Source organism: Aethalodelphis obliquidens, unplaced genomic scaffold (assembly GCF_003676395.1).
Source record: "Aethalodelphis obliquidens isolate GAN/ISIS:26980383/991018 unplaced genomic scaffold, ASM367639v1 scaffold9, whole genome shotgun sequence".
NCBI classification, from domain to species: domain Eukaryota; kingdom Metazoa; phylum Chordata; class Mammalia; order Artiodactyla; family Delphinidae; genus Aethalodelphis; species Aethalodelphis obliquidens.
In genome coordinates this window covers 45,253,211-45,277,700 of record NW_020837953.1, presented here as the reverse complement: position 1 = coordinate 45,277,700, position 24,490 = coordinate 45,253,211, and the positions used below count along the sequence as shown (strand labels likewise).

At 46.1% G+C, this 24,490-nt stretch overlaps 1 protein-coding gene across 2 annotated transcripts; it reads left to right on the top strand.

Moving 5' to 3' along the window:
• The first annotated feature begins 479 nt into the window (after window positions 1-479).
• RBP7 (retinol binding protein 7) lies at window positions 480-18,980 on the top strand. Of its 2 annotated transcripts, none has more exons than XM_027110250.1 (4): window positions 480-612; window positions 11,845-12,023; window positions 12,143-12,244; window positions 18,720-18,980. In XM_027110250.1, the coding sequence occupies exons 1-4, from the start codon at window positions 540-542 to the stop codon at window positions 18,768-18,770; spliced, it is 405 nt and encodes a 134-aa protein (XP_026966051.1). In that variant the 5' UTR covers window positions 480-539; the 3' UTR covers window positions 18,771-18,980. The 2 variants fall into 2 exon arrangements, with proteins under 2 accessions (XP_026966051.1, XP_026966050.1); XM_027110249.1 differs by lacking the exon at window positions 480-612 and adding an exon at window positions 646-1,391.
• Window positions 18,981-24,490: the final 5,510 nt, after the last annotated feature.

The window sequence follows — 24,490 nt, the reverse complement described above, 5'->3', positions numbered from 1 at the left end:
TGGCAAGTGGTGCTCTACCCCTTCTTCCGCGGAATGTGGATGTTCCGGCTGGAAACCCAGCAGCCAACTCATCACAGTGAGGTGACCGGCAGGAATCACAGAGCTGGGAGAATCACAGAGGTGCCACTTCCGTGACAGTGGAGCTGCCGTATCATCACCTGCAACTGCTTATCCTAGGGCTGCTTGATAGGTAAGGAAAATAACCCCCTATTTATTGAGACCACTGGAGTTGGATTTATTGGTATATTATTTGCAGCTGACACAGTAATCAATGCCATGCCTTTGAAGGAGATCCCTTGGTTAGTAACGTGTAGGCAGAGAAAACAGTGTGGCTGTGATCACGGTTTGGAGTTAAAGCAGAGAGGAGGAAGCCCAAAGGAAAACTGAGCTATCTCCAAAAGGGAGGTAGCAGAAATCCAGGAGCGCGTGGCGAAGGAGGCCAAGAGTGGGGCGGGCTTCCCGGAGGCCCCACCTCCCCGGCCACACATTTACCTCCCGAGTCCCCACCGCCCACCGCCAGTGCCGCCCCCAGCCCCGCCATGCCCGCCGACCTCAGCGGCACCTGGAACCTGCTCAGCAGCGACAACTTGGAGGGCTACATGCTGGCCCTAGGTAGGGCCGGGCGGGGCGTGCGGGGGCCTCGGGCTCCGGCCGCGCGTCCGGGTCAGGGCGGAGGAGGCCGGGCTGTCCTGTGGGTCAGTCTCCCTGTCTCCCCTCACCCTTGTCCGTCCGTCCTTCCGTCCCCCCGTCTGCCTGAGGATCCGCCGGTTACCCCGCTTCCCCACCCCCGTCCATCCTCCGTCTCGCTGTCCGTCCGTCTGACCGTCGGACTCCCACCCCCGTTCGTCTGCCAGTCCTCCAGTCGGTCTGCCTGTCCCCCCATCCTTCGGTCTCCCCCATCCCCTTGCCCCCCCACCCGTCTGCCCATGTCCCGGTCCCTCCCGTCCTTCCTCCTGTCCCCCGTCCGCCCACCCGTTCCCCGTCCTTCTTTCTCCCCCGTCCGCGAGTCTCTCTGCCTGCCCTTCCGTGTGTCCGCCGGTGCCCCGTGCGTCTCTACCCCGCGGCCGAGGCTCCTGTCCTATCGCGGACTTCCAAGCAGGAGGGGGCGCGGGTGGCATGGGCCCACCTCGCTGGGAGGCTCGGGGACACGATGGGGGTCCATCCGGGTGAGGGGGCGCCCCGGCCCGAAGCCCCTCCCGAGAGAACCTCGCTGCGCAGCCGCTTGAACGCGAGGCTCCGGGCGGCGGCTCTGGGATTCCCCGAGCCCACTGGCCGTCCCGGGGAGGTCCCGGCCGGCCGCATCAACATCACCTGGAGCTGGTCCGGGACGCGGATTCCCGGGCCCCAGAGGACCTTCCCCAGCCGGTCTCCGGCCGCGCCTGCGCCCCCAGGTGACTCTGGTGCCCGGTGGAGTTCGGGAGCTACGTTTGAAATCTTCAGTTTTCTGGCTTCTCCTTCCCTCGAGGGCTTGAGGAGGGTCAAGAAACCCAGACCCCTCAGAGGCCACTACCCCGTCCCCCCCTACCCCGGGGCCCAATTCCAGCCGGGAGGACTGTGGGTGGCCGTCTGTGGGGGGTCGCTTCCACCGCCCCCTGCCCGGCTTGGGCTCCGGCGCTCTAGGCGCGGAGGGAAGGGAACGCGGGGGCCTCCAGGGTGCGTAGGGGGCCGGCGGGGCCTCAAGAGTTTATTTCCTGCCGGGACTGTGGAACGCCTCCCTTCCGTGCCGGTTCTTAGTTCGTCCTGCCCTTAGTTTAATTCTTCAGACTTGATAGTTCTGAGCACCTACTCTGTGCCAAGCACTTTCGCCTAAATGACACCCATCAGTGGCGCTATTGACAGTTGGGCCAGAGTTGCTGGGAGTCTGGGGGCCTGGGGACTGCTCTGGCTCCGCCTCCTCATTATCTGACCTGGGCCTCAGTTTCCCCATCTGTAAACTGAGAGCAGGGGGATCCATTTTATTTCTTTTTTCTCTTAATTGTGCTAAAATAAATATAACATAAAATCGGCCATTTTAACCACTTTGAAACGTACGGTTCTGAGGCTCCTGTGTGTTTTTAAGATCTCCCAGCCTATGGTAAGATCCTCCTCTCCCTTTCTCACACTAAGTAGGGAAGTCTGGAACTTCTCAAGCTAAATCTGATTCATACTGACACAAAACCTCATAGGCAAGGAAAAAGTATTTTTCCTCTACCCATCTTAAGTTCATTGGCTGGAGCCCTGTTAATTAGACTAAAAAAGACAGAGTAGGGACTTCCCTGGTGGCCCAGTGGTTAAGAATCCGCCTGCCAATGCAGGGGAGATGGGTGCGAGCCCTAGTCCAGGAAGATCCCACAAGCCGCGGAGCAGCTAAACCCGTGCGCCACAACTACTGAGCCTGAGCTCTAGAGCCCGCGAGCCACAACTACTGAAGCCCACGTGCCACAACTACTAAAACCCACGCACCTAGAGCCCATGCTCCACAACAAGAGAAGCCACCACAGTGAGAAGCACGAGCACTGCAACGAAGACCCAGTGCAGCCAAAAATTAATTAATTATTTTAAAAAAGAGTAACAAGACACAAACAAAGAGAAGTTTGTTAGCACATGCATGGTGAATACACACAGGAACATTCAGTGATGAGCATCTCAGAGTGGTTAGAACTTGGTTATGTGGCATCTCAGCAAAGAGTGACAAGACAAAGAAAAGGGCTTTGACTTCCTAGGGGTGGCAAATTGTGGGAAGATAAATACATGGAGGAACTAACGGAAAATGAGAGCTAGTTCGTAAAGTCTATTATGTAAAATCTGATGCCATCTCTAGGCTGATAGGAATCTAGTGTTGTCTCCCTAACTTCTGTCCGACCTGGTACGGGGCTGGGGGGGGGGGGGACACATTTACACAATTATGTCCTGCTTCTGGGGGAAGGGCAGAGAGTTTTTCTTCTATCTGCTTCCCAATCATCTTCATTTCAAAATAGTCACTATGACAAAGTGGCACATTTGAGGGTGGCATATTCTACCTTCACCTGAATCTCATTTCCTCTCTTTCCCATTCATAAGAAGGAATTAATGATGACTTTTCCCAAAAGCAGTAAATTCCTGATAATGTACTTAATCTCCTCACCCCCAAATTAGCGGCGACATGTTACCATAAGTGCTTTCTTCCCTGATTTCTCTGGCTAGTATCTGGCTTTTTTACGGAGGATAACGTGCTAAAGACCAGGGGATGGCTTTGAATTTTGCCTTGCTATGCTCTTTCTCTTTAACCATTTCCATGGCTGGCGTTTATTTATTTATTTACTCGGCTGCATTGGGTCAGTTGCGGCATGCGGGATCTTTCGTTGTGGTACGGGCTCTTTGTTGCAGCACACAGGCTTCTCTCTAGTTGTGGCATGCAGGTTTTCTCTCTCTAGTTGTGGCGCACAGGCTCCAGAGGGCCTGGGCTTTGTAGTTTGCAGCAGGGGGGCTCTCTCGCTGAGGCGCGCAAACTCAGTAGTTACGGCGTGTGGGCTTAGTTGCCCCGTGGCATGTGGGATCTTAGCTCACAGACCAGGGTTCGACCCACGTCCCCAGCATTGGAAGGTGGATTCTTTACCACTGCACCACCAGGGAAGGCCCTCCATGGCTTTTAGAGCAAATTTCTTAGAGAAGAAAACAGGGAATGGAGTCAGGGTCAGCATTTCAAGTGTGCGAAGTCATCTTTTGTTAAGCCTGTCACGTATCGCAAAGGAGCCTTCTGAGTGTTGCAGTTAGTGTTTTTCAAATGTGTATTCATGGAATCCTTCACCTGTCCCCAATACTGTTTTGCTTTTCTTTACGCTCTGCTATGACCCCTTGTTTGATACTTTCTTTTTCGTGATTTCAGTAGAAGCTTATCAATTATATGCCACTGTATTAGATCCTAGAGGCCAACAGAGGCTAGTTATTTACATTAGCTATATTCATTTATCATCCAACCCATTTCACAAAGGATTAAGCCATAGAGTATTGAGTCAATATCCTGCCTCACTACTTCTTTTTTTACATTTGGTTCGGGTTCCAGAAAGATATTAGATCCAGACGACACATCAACTGTTATTTGCAGTCTGTTTCCCAAAAGAAATATAAGTGTGCTAAGGATGCTGGAGTAGAGACTAGTTAGTATAACAGACCACCAAACTGGAAACCCAGATAACTAGCTGGTGATTGTTGGTAATAGAATCAAAGTCATATAACCTCTGAGTTCATTTAGATTCCCCATCTGTTAGAGGTGGTTGGATCAGATTCGATATTCTAAAGAGTGTCTAAAATACAAACCAAGGGATCTCTTAGTGTTACCTGAAATCTGGGTTCGCCTCTTGGTGGGTGTCCAGCCAAAAGACACAACCAAGCCAGAGATCAGGAGAAGAAAGGACTTATTATTTCTTGCAGCAAGTAAGGACAACGCTGTGGATCTTTCCCAAAGCACTGTCTCCCTGAATAGCAAAATTGGTGAAGTTTTAAGCTAAGGGTATATGCATATTCATGAAGGGGTTTGAGCAGAGGAGAACTCAGCATAGAATTGGGCAGAGTCCAAGCTTTAGTTGATTCAACTCAGGAGGGTTAACACCATCATATCCTCCACCTGGGTGGGGGCCTTAGTTCCTGTGGAACTAAGACTGTATCAGATTGTTCTGTATATTCCTTGAGGAGGAATTGTTACCAAACTCAGTTTCCGCTTCTGCTCAAAAGCCAATACTAAAGAGGCAAGTGTTGGTAGAAAGGGAAGTCGCTTTAATCAGAAAAGCTGGCAATCTGGGGAGAAGTTGGACTCATGTCCCAAAACCAACTCCAAGGATTATGCTCAGACATGAAAGTTTTTAAAGGGAAAAAGGGGGAAAAAATCTCAGTTAATTATTAAGGTAGGAGGTCAGATTCTTCATCATTTTTCCGTTGCTTGCAAACCTGCTGACTTCTCCTGATCTCCCTTTGGATGCTATTTTGCCTGTGTGGTCTGCCTGTAAATTTGCTCAGGGAGTTGCTGGGGGTAGAAAACTAGTCATTCTTTACTTAATTCTTCATTCCTACTTCTTTTAATCTACGGAAAGAATCAACAGGTTAGGCAAGGCATTGTGGACATTTAGTAGAGCATAAGTCAGGAGTTAGGTTAAATGTTACCTAGTGATGTCATTGTCATAATTAAGGTTTAAGGGGAACAGAAATAGGCAAGCAGGAAAGGGGCAAAATAGCTGCTTACGGAAGTAGGACTCTTTTATTGCTGAACTATTTTTTCTTGACGGCTTTTCCTTTGTTCCTGCATTACTAAGACCTGCTCAAGGGCACTCATTATGGCCAGGCTTAGATCACAAAATGGCTAGGCCATGGGACTTCCCTGGCGGTCCAGCGATTAAGACTCTGTGCTTCCAATGCAGGGGGTGTGGGTTCAATCCCTGGGGAACTAAGACCCCACATACCACACGGCATGGCCAAAAACTAAACTAAAATAAAATAAAAATAAAAGGCAACACCAAAAAAATTAAAATGGCAAGGCCAAAAATGGTTTCTCTTATGTCAAGAAAGCCATGCCTGGTTCTCTTTCTCTGGGGGACCCCCTAACCTATCTGCTTACATTAGCATTTTATACAATAGCTGAAATCAGCCTAAAACCTATTGCCAGTTGCCAAAACCCTGGGAAGAAAATGATTTGGCACACATGGCTATTGGTGTGGCAAACACTCTTCTGCCTTCCACATGTAAAAACATAGACTCCAGGGTCAATGCATTTTTCCTGGGCAAAATAGGGGCCCAGATCCAGATGATTGTAGGGTCTTGTTACTCAAGGACCAGCAGAACTCCTTAGAATGCAGACACTTGTGCCTCATCCCAGATCCTGGATCTATGGAATCAGTATCTGCATTCAGCCAGATTCTTAGGTGATTCTGAAACTGAGTAGAATCCTGTGGGGCCCTCATGGGTACAAATCCTTTCTGTGTCCCTCCTTTCTTATTTGTAGGAAGTAGGCTTCATTCAGTTTCCTTGACCTTCCCTGAGTTCCAAAGGTAAGATTCAAGTTGCTTATCAGGGAAAGTAGGGAGTGCAGAAACAAAGGAGGAGCAGTCAAGAAACAATAGTGCAGCCTTGGGGCAGGGTCCTTGTTCCTCCTCAAGGAATATACATAACAATCTGATAAAGAACATTCAGTGAGGAGCATCTCAGAGTTCTTATGCTTGAGTTCTTCTGCGGGAACTAAGGTCTCCACCCAGGTGGATGATGGTAACTTCAGACTGAGCACAAGATTCCTAGAACACCACCCTGAAAGTCTGCACACAGTGGAAGAGAGCAAAGACTCTGACCCCCTCCCCAAATGATTCTCCCTTTAAAAATGTTTATGGTTGTTTTTTCTTTTATAAATGTATCTATTTATTTATTTTTGGCTGCACTTGGTCTTCGTTGCTGCACACGGGCTTTCTCTAGTTGCAGCGAGCAGGGGCTACTCTTTGTTTGTTTTTGTTTTTTTGCGGTACGCGGGCCTCTCACTGTTGTGGCCTCTCCCGTTGTGGAGCCTGTGCTCCGGACGCGCAGGCTCAGCGGCCATGGCTCGCTGGCCCAGCCACTCCGCGGCATGTGGGATCTTCCCGGACTGGGGCACGAACCCGTGTCCCCTGCATCGGCAGGCGGACTCTCAACCACTGAGCCACCAGGGAAGCCCAGGGGCTACTCTTCGTTGTGGTGCGCAGGCTTCTCATTGCGGTGGCTTCTATTGTTGCGGAGCACGGGCTCTAGGCACGCGGGCTTCAGTGGTTGTGGCTCACGAACTCTAGAGTGCAGGCTCAGTAGTTGTGGCGCACAGGATTAGTTGCTCCGCGGCATGTGGGATCTTCCCAGACCAGGGCTCGAACCCGTGTCCCCTGCATTGGCAGGCAGATTCTTAACCACTGCGCTACCAGGGAAGTCCCCCAGCATCTCTTTTGAGGGGGAAAATTACTCCTTTCTGACTAGGGCTGATCCTGCAACTCCCCAACATGGCTCTGATACTGCGCTTTCCTAGCTTCTGCCAAATTGCAGGGAGAAGAAAGGCAATTTGTCCTTTGGACATTGAAGAAAGTTTGCTTGGGTTCTAAAGACTGGAGGAGCTAGCTCTGGATTTGGGAGTTCTTGGTGGACCCCACAATAGCAAAGGAAGACCCAAGGTGTGAAGCTCTAGGCAGGAAAGAATGCTGTGCTAATGCCTGCAAGGGCTTGACCATCTTGTCTGGACTCCCCTTTAATCTCATGAACATGAGAAGGCAGGGATGTTACCAGCTTGTCCAAGGTTACCACATAAACTGGATTTAAAGCCAATATCTCTTGGCTCCAAGACCCACATTGCCTCAAGATTAGAAGTGGCTTTGGGGTGAAGGGTTAATGTGAACAGATGAAGTTTAGAAAAGTAAATGTTTGTGTTGGCCTCTTTGAGATCCTGCCCTAAAATGTGTATGCTCACACACATCCTTGTAATAGGATGTGCATCCTTTAGATTGTTTCCTCTTCCTGCTGGAATGTCTTGTTTCCTACTTAAAAATCTAATGGTGTGGAAAAGCATGGTTTGACCTGGACAAAAGCCTTATGAGCACTAAAGCCATTTGGCCACTGAGGTCATGGTAAGTGTAGACCTGGCAGAAAATGACCAGAACTTAAGCTAATTTAAATTTTGATCTTTAAAAAGGCCGACCTTGCAACTGCAAATCTGTTAAGTGACAATCTTACAATGTGGTAGTGAAACCGTGTGCGGCCTGCGCACGGAGGCCTTCTTCTGTCCACCATGTCTTCTTCTTTTTTGAAAATATTTATTTATTTATTTGGCCGTGTCGGGTCTTAGTTGCGGCACGCAGGATCTTTTGTTGTGGCACAGGCTTCTCTAGTGGCGGCGTGCGGGCTCCTCTCTAGTTGTGGTGTGGGGGCTTAGATGCCCCACAGCATGTGGGATCTTATTTCCCCAACCAGGAATCAAACCTGAGTACCCTGCATTGGAAGGCAGGTTCTTAACCACTGGACCACCAGGGAAGTCCCTGTCCACCGGTTTTTTAAATTTATTTATTTATTTTTGGCTGTGTTGGGTCTTCGTTGCTGTGCGCAGGCTTTCTCTAGTTGCGGTGAGCGGGGGCTACTCTTCGTTGAGGTACACGGGCTTCTCACTGCAGTGGCTTCTCTTATGGAGCATAAGCTCTAGGCAGGTGGGCTTCAGTAGTTGCAGCACGCAGGCTCAGTAGTTGTGGCGCACGGGCTTAGCTGCTCCGCTGCATGTGGGATCTTCCCGGACCAGGGCTCGAACCCGTGTCCCCTGCGTTGGCAGGTGGATTCCACTGCGCCACCAGGGAGCTCCCTGTCTACCATTTCTTACAGGCAAGACTCCAGCCTCCATGACCTTCCCTGAGTTCCAAGGGGCGGATTTCCAACAGTTGCTAATCAAGAAGTTGCAGCCAAGAAACCACCTGAGGCAAGATTAAAGGGACCAGGGAAGCTCATTAAGATGAGGAGATGGCCACATGAGATGAGGTTAAGGAAGTGCAAGCCCTGCTCACACCCTAATCTTGTCAGAGACTTCCCCGCCTTTGAACCACTGTTATAAAACCCTTCATCAAATCCTCTGGGGTTGGGACACACAGTTTTTCGAGGCCAAAGCCCGCTGTGTGCCCCTTTGCCTGGCAAAGCAATAAAGCTCTCCTTTTCTACTTCACCCAAAACTCTGTCTCCTGGATTTGATTAGGCGCCGGTGCGCAGAGAGGCCGAGCTTTCAGTAACAGTAGTACTAATTATAAATTTACTAGCAACAAATCATCTCACTGATGGTAAAAGCATAACTGATGTAAAGTAATTATCTAAAGTTTGGATTCTTGTTTGTTTGCTTTTGTTTGTTTGTTTTAGTTTATTTATTTTTGGCTGTGTTGGGTCTTCGTTGCTGCACGCAGGCTTTCTCTAGTTGCGGTGAGTGGGGGCTACTCTTCATTGAGGCGCGCGGGCTTTTCACTGCAATGGCTTCTCTTGTGGAGCATGAGCTCCAGGCGGGTGGGCTTCAGTAGTTGTGGCTCGCGGGCTCTAGAGCGCAGGCTCAGTAGTTGTGGCTCACAGGCTCTAGAGCACGGGCTCAGTAGTTGTGGCGCACGGGTTTAGTTGCTCTGCGGCATGTGGGATCTTCCCGGACCAGGGCTTGAACCCATGTCCCCTGCATCGGCAGGCGGATTCTTAACCACTGTGCCACCAGGGAAGCCCTCTTGTTTGTTTTTGTTCCACATACAGAATAGGGTTTAAGGAAAGTCAGTGATAACTATTTTAAATTTGGCTTGGTCATTTTAATAATCAGATAAATATTTTAAGGGTTTAGCCTCAATGTTTAAACATTGCTGAAAACAAGTAAAGACTGGATCATTTGCATTTCATGCTAAAAACTTGAGTTCTAGGTTAAAAAAACTAAAAAAAAATTTTGTTGATTTACAATGTTGTGTTGATTTCTGCTGTAAAACAGTGATTGAGTCATACGTTTGTATTCTTTTTCATATTCTTTTCCATTATGGTTTATCACAGGTTGAATATAGTTCCCTGTGCTATACAGTAGGACCTTGTTGTTGATCCATCCTATATATAATAGTTTGCACCTGCTAATCCCAAACTCCCAATCCTTCCCTCCCCCACTCCACCCCTCTTGCCAGCAACAAGAGGGGTGTGAGTCTATGTCTGTGAGTCTGTTTCTGTTTCATAGATATTTATATTTTAGATTCCACATATAAGTGATATTATATGGTATTTGTCTTTCTCTTTCTGACTTACTTCACTTAGTATGATAATCTCTAGGTCCATCCATGTTGCTGCAAGTGGCATTATTTCATTCTAAAACATTTATACTATCATTGAGCTTAGAAATGGGTGGGACTGGGAATTCCTTGGCAGTCCAGTGGTTAGGACTCTGCGCTGTCACTGCCCAGGTTCAATCCCCGTTCACAGAACCAGGATCCCGCAAGCCACGTGGCGAGGCCAAAAAAAAGAGAAAAAATTTTTAAGAAGACAAAAGAAATGGGTGGGGGCTAATGAGATGCTGAAGGACCCCTACTCAGGGCTTGGCCACGTTTTCTAGCCTGGAAATGGAAGCATGAGGCACCTGGCCCCGAGAAGCACAGCTAACCCCAAGTGGCAGTTGTGTCAGGAAAAACCGAATCTGTTAGGCAAACAAATTAAAACAGGGGTCAACTCTGGGACCAAGCTACCTGCAATGAGGTACGTAAGTCTCTGCAATGAAGATTCCTAAAACTTTATTCTACGTAATAGGACAGTCCCTAAATAGGAGAACCATGCCCTGTGACTCATAGAATTGTCCAGGGTGACGAGCCAGCATATCGCTGTGACTGCCTGATCATGTCAGATCGTGTCACCTGCTCTAAACGTTCCAGTGGCTCCCAGCTGACTCCATCTTGCTCTGGGTTGAAGCCCGATGGTCCTTACTGTCCCCTCGCATCTCATCTCTAGGTCTCCTCCTCCTCCTCAATCTCCCTCATTCTGCTCCAGCCACCCCAGGCTCCTGGGTGTTCCTGAGACCACCTGGCACGCCCTTCCTGGGATCCTTGTGACCTCTGTCTTACACTTCTTTCCCCCCAAATCTGCACAGCTTACAGCTCACTTTGTCATCTCCCTCAGCTCTGGCTGAAATGGCACTTGGCTTCCCTATTTAAGATAGCAACCCTGTGTCCTCAAGTCCATTCTCTACATCTGCGTCTTTATTCCTGTCCTGCCCCTAGCTGGGACGAAGTGAGAGAGTGGCACAGACATACATACACTACCAAATGTAAAATAGATCGCTAGTGGGAAGCAGCCGCATAGCACAGAGAGATCAGCTCCGTGCTTTGTGACCACCTAGAGGGATGGGATAGGGAGGGTGGGAGGGAGACACAAGAGGGAGGAGATTTGGGGATATATGTATATGAATAGCTGATTCACTTTGTTATAAAGCAGAAACTAACACACCATTGTAAAACAATTATACTCCAATAAAGATGTTAAAAATAAATAAATAAAATAAAATAGCAACCCTTACCTCTAGTACCTAATGGGTTGATAGCCACTTAATGGGAGCTGTCTATACCAAAATGCTGATCCTCTCAGTGTTCCATGTTTTGGTGTGTGACTCTTTTAAAGCTTATTAAAGATTTCTCAATGTATAGTAGTATTTGCATGATTACAATGTTTTTTGAGGTGCTTTATTTCCTCTTTTTTCATTTTAATTGTTTTCTTGTTTTAATTTTTAAAATTAAAAAAAAATTTTAATTATTAAGTTTTTGTTTGGCTGCACCACACAGCTTGCAAGGATCTTAGTTCCCCGACCAGGGATCGAACCCAGGCTCTTGGCAGTAAAAACGCCAAGTCCTAACCACTGGACTGCCAGGGAATTCTCTGTTTGTTTTTCTTTTTTGTTAGAGGTGCTTTGTTTTGTTTTGTTTTTTTTCCCTGTGTTCAGAAACTGTTCAAATGCTGTCTTAATTGGAAGTGTAAATGTATAAAGCAGAAAAAGGCATCTGTGACTGAGGCTGGATTGGGGCCTGAGCCCAGTCCCCTTGGCTTCCTCGTCCTCTCGTCAGCCTCTGAGGGGATTCCCAGAACTGTCTCTGCCATGCCCACCTTCAAATCCATCACCTAACGCACAGCCAGGCAAATGAACTTTCCCTGAAAGCTGTTCAAGATTTTTAATCAGCCTCTGGCAGGAGATTTGCCAGGATAGCTGACCCTGTAGATCCAATTTTGTCAGGAAGCGACACTGAAGTTGTAAAAGCAAGACTAGCCATCAAATGCAATGATTTCGAGGACAGCTGCCAAATTCTTAGTCTTTGCATCTCAAGGAAATGTTGAAATGTCTTCTTTTCTTTCTAAAAAATTATTTTTAAGATATTGACTTTGCCACGCGTAAGATAGCCAGGCTGCTGAAACCACAGAAAGTGATTGAGCAGAATGGGGATTCTTTTACCATCCACACGAACAGCAGCTTCAGGAACTACCTTGTGAAATTTAAAGTTGGAGAAGAATTTGATGAGGATAACAAAGGCCTGGATAACAGAAAATGCAAGGTAAAAATTAAAGTAATGACGTAGGCTTTTAGTTTTGCAAGGTTACCTTGGCACCTTCCCTGGTAATACCTGAGGATGTTGCTAGAGCAAACCAGTATTTTCTCCCATCCCTCATGCAGAGCTTGGTCATCTGGGACAATGACAGACTCACCTGTATGCAGAAGGGGCAAAAGAAGAACAGAGGCTGGACCCATTGGATTGAAGGGGACCAACTCCACCTGGTACTTGCCGTGTTTTGTTCTTTTTTAAATTTTATTGAAATATAGTTGATTTACAGTGTGTTAATTTCTGCTGTACAGCAGTGACTCAGTTTTTTTTATATATATATATATTTTTTTTTTTTTTTGCGTTACTCGGGCCTCTCACTGTTGTGGCCCCTCCTGTTGCGGAGCACAGGCTCCGGACGCTCAGGCTCAGCGGCCATGGCTCATGGGCCCAGCCGCTCCGCAGCATGTGGGATCTTCCCGGACCGGGGCACGAACCCGTGTCCCCTGCATCAGCAGGCGGACTCTCAACCACTGCGCCACCTGGGAAGCCCTATATTCTTTTTTATATTCTTTTCTATTATGGTTTATCCCAGGACATTGAGTATAGTTCCCTGTGCCATACAGTAGGACCTTGTGGTCCATCCATTCTGTATGTAATAGTTTGCATCTACTAACCCCAAACTACCAGTCCATCCCTTCCCTCCCCCGCCCTTGGCAACCACAAGTCTGGTCTCTATGTCTGTGAGTCTGTTTGTGCTTCATAAATAGGTTCATTTGTATCACATTTTAGATTCCACATATGGGTGATGTCATATGATATTTGTTTTTCTCTGTCTGACTTACTTCACGTAGTATGATAATCTCTAGTTGCATCCATGTTACTGCAAATGGCATTATTTTGTTCTTTTTTATGGCTGAGTAGTATTCCATCGTGTGTGTGTGTGTGTGTGTGTGTGTGTGTGTGTGTGTATCATATCTTCTTTATCCATTCGTCTGTCAATGGACATTTAGATTGTTTCCATGTCTTGGCTATTGTGAATAATGCTGCTATGAACATAGGGGTGCATGTATCTTTTTGAATTATAGTTTTGTCTGGGTATACGCTCAGGAGTGGGATTGCTGGATCATATGGTAATTCTTTGGGGGTTTTTTGTATTTATTAATTTATTATTATTATTTTTTATACAGCAGGTTCTTGTTATCTATTTTATACATATTAGTGTGTATACATGTCAATCCCAATCTCCCAATTCATTTCACCCCACCCCCACCCCTGCTTTCCCCCCTTGGTGTCCATACATTTGTTCTCTACATCTGTGTCTCTATTTCTGCCTTGCAAACCAGTTCAACTGTACGATTTTTCTAGATTCCACATATATGCGTTAATATATATTTGTTTTTCTCTTTCTCACTTGCTTCACAGTCTCTAGGCCCATCCACATCTCTACAAATGACCCAATATCGTTCCTTTTCATGGCTGAGTAATATTCCATTGTATATATGTACCACACCTTCTTTATCCATTCATCTGTCGATGGGCATTTAGGTTGCTTCCATGACCTGGCTATTGTAAACAGTGCTGCAGTGAACATTGGGGTGCATGTGTCTTTTTGAAGTATGGTTTTCTCTCGGAATATGCCCAGTAGTGGGATTGCTGAGTCATATGGCAGTTCTATTTTTACTTTTTTTAAGGAACCTGCATACTGTTCTCCATAGTGGCTGCACCAATTGACATTCCCACCAACAGTGTAGGAGGGCTCCCTTTTCTCCACACCCTCTCCAGCATATGTTATTTTTAGACTTTTTAATGCTGGTTATTCTGACTGGTGTGAGCTGGTACCTCATTGTAATTTTGATTTGCATTTCTCTAATAATTAGCGATGTTGAGCATCTTTTCATGTGCCTATTGGCCATTTGTATGTCTTCTTTGGAGAAATGTATATTTAGGTCTTCTGCCCATTATTTTGATTGGGTTGTTTGTATTTTCTTGTTGAGTGTTCTTATTTTTGATGAGATTATTAAAGAAAATGCTAAACAGGAAACCATGCCCAGCAATCCTATCATCCCAACTCACTGTTTTCAGTTTGGTATCTTACCATCCAGTCTGTTAGAATATTCTTCCTTTTCATTCAATAGAAAAACATATTCCAGGTTTCTAAATAATTTCCCTATTGAATTCATCATGTATAAATTGAATACATATAATAACGTAGCAAACTGGCTGCATAATATTCCATCAGGTTCATGAACTCTCATATTAGTAAAACATTTTCTTAATTTCAATGTCCAGGAATATTTCAGGGTGTTTTCAGCTATTTCTTTTTTTCTTTTTTTTTTTTTTTTTGCGGTATGTGAGCCTCTCACTGTTGTGGCCTCCTGTTGCAGAGCACAGGCTCCAGACATGCAGGCTCAGCGGCCATGGTGCACGGGCCCAGCCGCTCCGCGGCATGTGGGATCTTCCCGGACCAGGGCATGAACCCGCGTCCCCTGCGTCGGTAGGCGACCTCTCAACCACCGCACCACCAGGGAAGCCCTCAGCTATTTCTTAAATTCATATAAACAGAATTTTTTGAGTGCATGGATTTACTCCCTTGGGAAGAATTCACAGAGAGGATCAGTGTTGTCAGAGACATCATTGCCTCCTGCTACTTTGTTGCCTTACTCGCTTCCAAAAGGGTATATCAATTTCTTATGCCACCAGCACTTAAAAACCATACAAATTATAGCTCAACCTAATCAATAATTTCTCAATATAATCTAGAGGGTATAAAATTGTACATAAAGGCTTAATTATGGCTTTTAAAATGAGAATTTCTTCCTGCCATACAGGTATGTTACAATGGCTTACATTTTTAAAAAAAAAATTTTATTTATTTATTTATTTGTGGCTGCATTGGGTCTTCGTTGCGGAGCACGGGCTTTCTCTAGTTGCAGTGAGCAACTACTCTTTGTTGTGGTGTGCAGGCTTCTTGTTGCGGTGGCTTTTCTTGTTGTGGAGCACGGGTTCTAGGCGCACGGGCTTCAGTAGCTGTGGCATGTGGGCTCAGCAGTTGTGGCTCACAGGCTGTAGAGCACAGCCTCAGTAGTTGTGGCGAACGGGCTTAGTTGCTCCGCGGCATGTGGGATCTTCTCAGACCAGGGCTCGAACCCACGTCCCCTGCATTGGCAGGCGGTTTCTTAACCACTGCACCACCAGGGAAGCCCTGGCTTACAGTTTTTGAGTGATGATTTTGCGTGTGATTACGTAGCTAAATCCTTTGAGTGCATTTTCTCACTTAGTCTTCAAGACAGTCCTGTGAAAGGGACACTATTTTTCCCATTTACAAATGAAGAGACTGAGATTTAGAAATTCCCCAAGGTTGCAGAGTAGAGATTCAAATCTAAGTCTGACAAGAATGGGTGCTTCCAACTCTGTTTTTTTAAGTCTCAACATACATGTGAAATCTAGGTGAGATCCATGAAAACAAAATGAGAGCACTCATCTTAAAGTTGGATTTGGGTGGTATTTGAGAGTCTGGGGAGTCTTTGATTACAAAGACATTGAAGATATTTTGATTCTTAGATTGACAAATCTCACACTCTTCTGGCAATAAAAACAAAGTTAAGAAACTTGCCATCACAAAAATGTAACATGAACCTACAAAGAAAAACAAATTTGTTTGAGGATTCAGATTAGTTGGCTGTAAGAAGTAATGTTCAAATTGCATGCATCCTTCTTTGGCATAGCCAAGAACTCTGCCGAAGCAGAGGATAGAAGGACCCTTGCTCTAAGGATACTCTTGGGATGATTCTTACAAGCTGTGATACAATAAAAATAAATATTTGAACAATCCCATTCACCACTGCAACAAAAAGAATAAAATACCTAGGAATAAACCTACCTAAGGAGGTAAAAGACCTGTACCTGTATAGAAAACTATAAGACACTGATGAAAGAACTCAAAGATGGCACAAACAGATGGAGAGATATACCATGTTCTTGGAATGGAAGAGTCAATATTGTGCAAATAACTATACTACCCAAAGCAATCTACAGATTCAATGCAATCTCTATCAAATTACCAGTGGCATTTTTTACAGAACTAGAACAAAAAATCTTAAAATTTGTATGGAGACACAAAAGACCCCAAATAGCCAAAGCGGTCTTGAGGGGAAAAAATGGAGCTGGAGGAATCAGACTCCCTGACTTCAGACTATACTACAAAGCTACAGTAATCAAGACAGTATGGTACTGGCACAAAAACAGAAATATAGATATATGGAACAGGATAGAAAGCCCAGAGATAAACCCACACACCTATGGTCAATTAATCTATGAAAAAGGAGGCGAAGATATACAATGGAGAAAAGACAGTCTCTTCAATAAGTGGTGTTGGGAAAACTGGACAGCTACATGTAAAAGAATGAAATTAGAACACTCCCTAGCACCATACACAAAAATGAACTCAGAATAGATTAGAGACCTAAATGTAAGACCAGACACTATAAAACTCTTAGTGGAAGACATAGGAAGAACACTCTTTGACATAAATCACAGCAAGATCTTTTTTGATACACCTCCTAGAATAATGGAAATAAAAACAAAAATAAACGAATGGGACCTAATGAAACTTCAAATCTTTTGCAAAGCAAAGGAAACTACAAACAAGACAAAAAGACAACCCTCAGAATGGGAGAAAATATTTGCAAATGAATCAACGAACAAAGGATTAATCTCCAAAATATATAAACAGCTCATGCAGCTCAGTATTAAACAAACAAACAACCCGATCAGAAAATTGGCAGAAGACCTAAATAGACATTTCTCCAAAGAAGACATACAGATGGCCAAGAAGCACATGAAAAGCTGCTCAACTTCACTAATTATTAGAGAAATGCAAATCCAAACTACAATGAGGTATCCCCTCACACCAGTTAGAACGGGCATCATCAGAAAATCTACAAATAACAAATGCTGGAGAGGGTGTGGAGAAAAGGGAGCCCTCTTGCACTGTTGGTGGGAATGTAAATTGATACAGCCACTATGGAGAACAGTATGGAGTATTTTTAGTTAAAAAACTAAAAGCAGAATTACCATATGACCCAGCAATCCCACTACTGGCATACACCCAGAGAAACTATAATTCAAAAAGACACATGCACCCCAATGTTCATTGCAGCGCTATTTACAATAGCCAGGTCATGGAAGCAACCTAAATGCCCATTGACAGACGAATGGATAAAGAAGATGTGGTACATATATACAGTGGACTATTACTCAGCCATAAAAAGGAACAAAATTGGGTCATTTGTAGAGACATGGATGGATCTAGAGACTGTCATACAGAGTGAAGTAAGGCAGAAAGAGAAAGACAAATATCATACATTAACGCATATATGTGGAACCTAGAAAAATGGTACAGATGAACCGGTTTGCAGGGCAGAAATTGAGGCACAGATGTAGAGAACAAACGTATGGACACCAAGGGGGGAAAGGGGCAGGGGTGGGGGTGATGAATTGGGAGATTGGGATTGACATGTATACACTAATATGTGTAAAATGGATAACTAATAAGAATCTGATGTATAAAAAAATAAATAAGATAAAATTCAAAAATTCCAAAAAAATAAGAGTATACATACATACAAACATACATACATGAATAAATATTTGGTCTTTGTACCTGGTTCCTAAAACCCCTGGAATCTCAGAGTTATGAGAGTGTCTTCTGTGTGCTAATGAGCTGACTGGTGGCTGGGGACCCTAGATAGCTTCAGGATGGGGGCTGGTCCCAAGAAAGATCAAGGCCGGATTAGAAAGCTGGAACTCTCAGCACAGCCCCTGAGCGTGGGTGAGGGAAGAGGATCTGGAGATTAAGTTAATGAGCAATGACCAGTGATTTAAGCTATCATACCTGTGTATTGAAACCTCCATAAAAACCCCTACATAAGGGGGTTCAGAGAGCTTCCTGGTTGGTAAAGACATAGAAGTGCTGGAAGGGTAGCCCTCCTGGAGCTCTGCCCGCCCCGCCAAACGCCCCCGCCCCCGCCCCGCCCCCGGCGATACCTTGTCCTATACATCTCTTCCGTTTGGCTCTTCCTGAGTTGCATCCTTTACAATAAATCTGTAAGTACAAGTAGAGAGTGTTTCTGTGAGCCATTCTGGCAAAGTATTGAACCTGAGGGGAGGGGGTTGTGGGAATCCCCAATTTACAATTGTTCGGTCAGAAGTATAGGTGGCCTGGGACTTGTGACTGATGTCTGAAATAAGCGCAATCTCATGAGACTAAGCCCTTGACCTGTGGGGTCTGCACTAGCTCTGGTCCTCAGTGTCAGAACTGAAGTAAATTCTTGGCCATTCCAGCAGTGGATAAGACTCCGCACTCCCAATGCAGTGGGCCTGGGTTCAATCCCTGGTCAGGGAACTAGATCCCACATGCATGCCACAACTAAGGAGCCCACATGCTGCAACTAAGGAGCCTGCCTGCCACAACTAAGACCCGGTGCAACTAAATAAATAAATATTTTTTAAAAAAGAGAAAGAAAGATACAAGTAAAAGTGAAACTTTAAAAAAAGAAAAACTCTTGACCATCCAGTTTGGCGTCAGAGGGTTGGAGACATGGGATTGGAAAAGACACCACGTACCTGGCGTCAGAAGTGTTGTGACTAATAGTAATAGACCACATGCCAACTCATCTTCTTTCGTCTTCCCTTCCTCCCTGCCCCTAGGAAATGTTCTGTGAAGGCCAAGTGTGCAAACAGACGTTCCAGAGAGCTTGATCTGTATCCAGCCGCAGAGTCCACATGTGGCAGTATCTTAATGCTGAATTATATTCCAGGATAAACAGGTGTTGATCTGTCCTGGTTTGGTGGATGGGGCCTTGTGGTCAGAAAGGTGTCACACATCCTGTACCAGAAGGCATTTGGATTGTGAGAAAACTTCTCAGCTTCAATAAACCTGTCCAATGATTATGATGTTTTCCTTCTAAATTTAGCATATCTCCTTATTTTCAGAAATATTTGGAAGCCTTCTAGGCACACCACTGACACACCAATGAACAAGTTTTAATTCCCGTCTTCCAGGTCTACTGAGGAAAATGGAGGAAACAAACAGTCTGAACAGTGGTGAGAAATATAGGCAGTTGTGAGAGCTCAGGAGGGGCAAACCTGACATCTGGGGATGGGCAAGTGGTGGCAGGGGTCTGGGGTATTTCTGGAGGTGATCCTTAAGCTGGGACCTGAAGCATAGGTAAGCAGGAAGCATTCTAGGCAAAAGTTGGAGGGATGTTTGAAAAACTGAAAAGATTGCTATAGCTGCAGCTTAGGGTGCATTGGGTGGGGTGGCGGGGGGAGAGACGGCAGGCGAAACTGACATGACAGTCGGGCCCTACCATGAAGAATCTTGAATGCTAGGGTAAAGAGGTGAGATTTTTGTCCCCAAGGTAATAAAAGATGGTGATGGGTATTAAGCAGATATGCACAATTAGGTTGGTTCAGAGGAGTAACTCTGAATGCAGAGGGATGAAAGTTTGTGGCTGGGGGATGCGAATCAGGAGGCAGTTTGGAAAGCCTGGTGGAAATCACAGTGTGAGGTGACGTCATTCAGGATCACCTGGAGCCCAGGTCTCAAATACGGGAAAAGGACTCCTGGGACTGGAGAGAAGTAACCAATTATTAAGGAGGCAGAATCTATAGTCCAAGGTGATGGATGAGATCTAGGGATGCTGGCAGGGGGAAGAATCAAGGGAGGTGCTCTCTTTTGTTTCAGGCTGCTATAGGAAGGGTGAGGCCCATCAGAAAGAAGGTAACACAAGCAGAAGAAGGGAGTGGAGTCAGAACTTCAGATTCTGAGGTGCCTGTGCCGGGTGAAAGCCAGGCTGCCAGGAGACAATGGACAGATGGGTCCGGAGACACGCACAAGTTGTCGAGCATATAAACTACACATATGGATGAGACTGTCTGGGACATTATGTTTAAAGTGAGAAGAGAGAAACCCGAGGTACAAACCCCACAGCCCCAGGACCAGAGGGGTGGGAAAAACAGGGAGACATCAGGAAAGCAAAGGAAGGAAATGTTCAGGCTTGAGGGAGGGTTCAGTGCTCTCTGAGATGCCCAAGTTATCCATAAGGCGAGGTGCAGGATTTTGCCATCTTGGTGAGGATGGTTTAGCAGCACAACTGGTACTGAAGCAGCATGCGAAGGGTTTTGGAACCAGCAGAGGTTCCAACCAGCAGAGGGGTACAGACAGTGAGAAGCAGAAGGGATGTGGTGGTAGTTTCAGGGAGTCTTGGAGGGGAGCGACTTGGCGAGATGGATGGAATTTACGGACCATAGAGTCTATGCCAGATGATAAGGCAAGTCAGGGAAGGACTCATGGCCACTGAGTACTCACCACGTGCTAGGCTTTAAGCTGGGCTTTAGGGATTCCGTGGACAACAGCAGAGGAAAGGTCTGTGCCTGTAGGAGCTTACCATCTGCTGGTGATGTCAGAAATCTATAGGAAGTTAAAGTGTGAGTATCAGATATAGCTCTTGTTTTAAGTGTGGACAAAAAATGTGGCCTGCCGTATCAGTAAACCAAGAATGCTGCAGCCATCAAGCCACCAGCCACTGCGGCAGCCTCCAACTTTGCACCCTCAGGGAACCCAGGATGGAGAAAAATAGGATACTGGCCTTAGATAGCTAAGGTGCATATCAAAGGAATTATTTCAATGGGCCCAGACTCTTGCATCTTCCCATACATAGAAAAGTGCTAAATTCATTAACTTGAGATGTCTGGTTTGTTTTTCGTATTTATTTATTTTATTTTTATTTATTTTTAAATTTCTTTTTTATTTATATATTTATTTATTTATTTATTTATTTATTTATTTATTTATTTATTTATTGCGGTATGCAGGCCTCTCACTGTTGTGGCCTCTCCCGTTGCGGAGCACAGGCTCCGGACGCGCAGGCTCAGCGGCCATGGCTCACGGGCCCAGCCGCTCCGTGGCATGTGGGATCCTCCCGGACCGGGTCACGAACCCGTGTCCCCTGCATCGGCAGGCGGACTCTCAACCCCTGCGCCACCAGGGAAACCCTATTTTTATTTATTTTTTGACTGCATTGGGTCTTAGTTGCAGCACTCGAGCTCATCTTTGTGGCACGCGGGCTTCTCTCTAGTTGTGGTGCACCAGCTCTGGAGTGTGTGGGCTCTGTAGTTTGAGGCATGCAGGCTGAGTAGTTGCAGCGCACGGGCTTAGTTGCCCTGCGGCATGTGAGATCTTCCCGGACCAGGGCTCGAACCTGCGTCCCCTGCATTGGAAGGCAGATTCTTTACCACTGGACCGTCAGGGAAGACCCTGTTTTTTTTCTTTAACAGTAATCTTTTGATGTTCTGACTACCTGGTTTTTGTTGCAAAAACTCTTATATATTCCGGCTTCTCCCTTAAGTCTTTGGAGCTATCTGAGAGGCTGGCTCCTGGGCTTAAGTCCTCAGTAAGTCTGCTGAATAAAACATAATTCTCAGCTTTTAGGCTGTGCTTTTTTTTTTTCAGTCGACATAAATAACAGAAACCAAGTTATTAGTTTGACCTTAAAAGTGGTGACTTTGGAGTCAAATGAAGTCAGAAGACAGTTGTTGATCCAATTAGATATTGTGATCCCACCAAAAAGAAAGAACACAAGATTGTTTCAGGATAGAATCAGGCAGTAGGTGGATTGGCTGAGGTTGCAGACCCAGTCAGATTTGAGAATTATGTAGTGAGTAACCCAAATTGGAGGCTGTGGGCTGTGAGACCACCCCTTTTTAGAAATCTCCTAACATAACTGCATTGCTTTGGGGCAATTTGAAACAATAGGCTCCAGTGGGAAGGCAAAGTTTTATCAGCATTTATTAATTTATCCAAATATGGGGGGACTTCTCTGGCGGTCCAGTGGGTTAGGACTCGGCACTTTCACTGCCGTGGCCCTGGGTTCAGTCCCTGGTCTGGGAAGTAAGATCCCACAGGCAGTGCAGTGAAGCCAAAAACAAAGCAAAACAAAAAAGAAAACAAACATGAAGGACCTGCTTTCCCCAGGACCATGCTAATTCCTGGAATTTAGCAGTGAAAAAAGTGAAAAATTGTTCCCTTCATGAACCAAAGGGAGGAGATAGGTAATATATATGTTAAACATACAGTGGTAAGTGCTATCAAAAAAATATATATATAGGGAAGGGGAATAGAGAAAACAGGATGTTGCTGGTGCCCTTTTAAGCAAGATGGTTAAGAAAAATCTCTGGAAAGTGTGATATTTAGTCAGAGTCATAAAACAAGGAAATAAGCTTTGTGGAGAGCTGGGGGGCAAGAGGACCAGTGCAAAGGGCCTGAAGTTAAAGGATGTCTGACGTTCTGGAGGTGCAGCCAGGAGGCAGCTGGAGCAGGGCTGAGAGTGGGAGGAGATGAGGTTGGCCTTTCGCAGAGCCAGGGGACTTTGAGCAATCTTATCTGTTAGACCGCTGCTCAGCAGTACGTGGATCTATCCACTTCAGTTCAGGGTATAGAGCATTTATTTATTTATGTATCTATTCAGTTCTTCGAACCAAGTTATGAGACTCTCAGGTCACAGGAGAAGAGCATCACTCTTAGCAAAGCCGTGAACCTGTCTACCTCCACCTGCAAGTGCACCAGCTCCAGAATGGCTGGCTCTCCTCCATTCCTCCCTTATATAACTTATAAGTAATAAGCAGTAGTTCTCTGCCTTTTTTTTTCTTTTTTCTTTTCTAATTTTCTTTGTCTGCATTGGGTCTTTGTTGCCGCCCGCAGGGCTTCTCTAGTTGCAGTGAGCGGGGGCTACTCTTCCTTGCAGTGCTCGGGCTTCTCATCGCGGTGGCTTCTCTTGTTTCGGAGCCCAGGCTCTGGGTGCATGGGCTTCAGTAGTTGTGGCACGCGGGCTCAGAAGTTGTGGCACACGGGCTCAGTAGTTGTGGCACGCGGCCTTAGTTGCTCCACAGCATGTGGGATCTTCCCAGACCAGGGCTCCAACCCGTGTCCCCTGCATTGGCAGGCGGATTCTTAACCACTACACCACCGGGGAAGCCCCTAGTTCTCTGCGTTTCTCCTTGTTTTCTCCTCCTTCCTCTCACCTTATGTCTAGCAAACATTTCTTTTTAAAAAACATTCCCCACTTAGGCAACCTACCAAATCAAGATAGGAGTGGTTTTAGTTTGACCCTTCATCCCATTACCCCTGCAGATGTCTGTTTCTTCGGGCATTTTATTAAAAGTTTTAAGCGTTAGAAATTAAAATTCTTCTCATTCTCCAAGGAAAAGACTGGTATACAGCTGCCTATGGTGCTAGTTTGGCTCCAGTTATGAAGAGTTCAGAATCCTCCACGACGGAGTTTTTGTTTCAATCAGGAGACGTCCACCGGGGGAGGGCTATGCGGATTTTTCTGGGCGGCTCTGGGAGCAGCTGCTACGCGTCCCTGGGAGGAAGGGGCGGGTAGCCGTGTCCACGCGGAGCGCGCTGCGCGCGCTGCAGGAGCCTGATGTGTGGGAGGGTGACGCGCTGAGGCTGTTTGTTCCCCAAAGTTATTGCTGGCCATCCTGTGAGAGCAACAATGAAATAGATAAAATAGAATAAAATAGGGGATTCCTCCGAACGCGAGCTCCAGCCTAGGAAGCAGAGGAAGCCTTCTGGAAAGACAGGAGCTTTCCAGGGAGTGGCGCGCGCTTCAGAGGGGCACCGTCTGCGCCATCCAAACACGGGGAAGGGGCCGGACAGCCCGAGAAAGAGGGGAACCCCGCCCCCGCGTCACCGCCGCCCCCCGCCACACCCTGCCCCAGATTTGAAGTTAAGGGAAGTTGGGGTGGAGTGACCCCTCTTGGGTAGCCCCGGATGCTGCGGAGGAGCACGGGGACCCGACGCGCCCCCTTCTGGACGAGCCTTGCATCCTCTTCTCGCGGGGCCCTCTGGGGAAGGAAAGAGGGCCCTTGCTCTTTCTCTTTTCTTTTCTTTTCCTTTCTTTTTCTTTTCTTTTCTCTCCTTTTCTTTCTTTTTTTTAGTTTTTAGTGTTTTTAAAAAATTGTGGTAAACTATACGTAACATAAAATTTACCATTTTAACCATTTTTAAGAGTGCAGTTCAGTGGCATTAAGTACAGTCACATTGTTGTGCAGCCATCACCACCATGCATCTCCAGAATTTTTTCATTTTCCCAAACTGCAACTCTGTCCCCACGAAACAACTCTCCATTCCACTTCCTCCCAGCCGGTGGCAACCTCCATTCTACCTTCTGTTTCTATGAATTTGACTATTCACCTGTGTGGAATCGTATATTTGTCCTTTTGAGCGTGGCAAATTTTACGCAGCATACGTCTTCAAGGTTCATCCATGCTGTAGCCTGTGTTAGAATTTTCTTCCGTTTAAAGGCTAATACTCCATTGTATTGTATGGATAGACCACATTTTGTGTATCCATTCATCTGGCAATGGACATTTGAGTTGCTTCCACCTTTTGGCTATTGTGAATAATGCTGCTG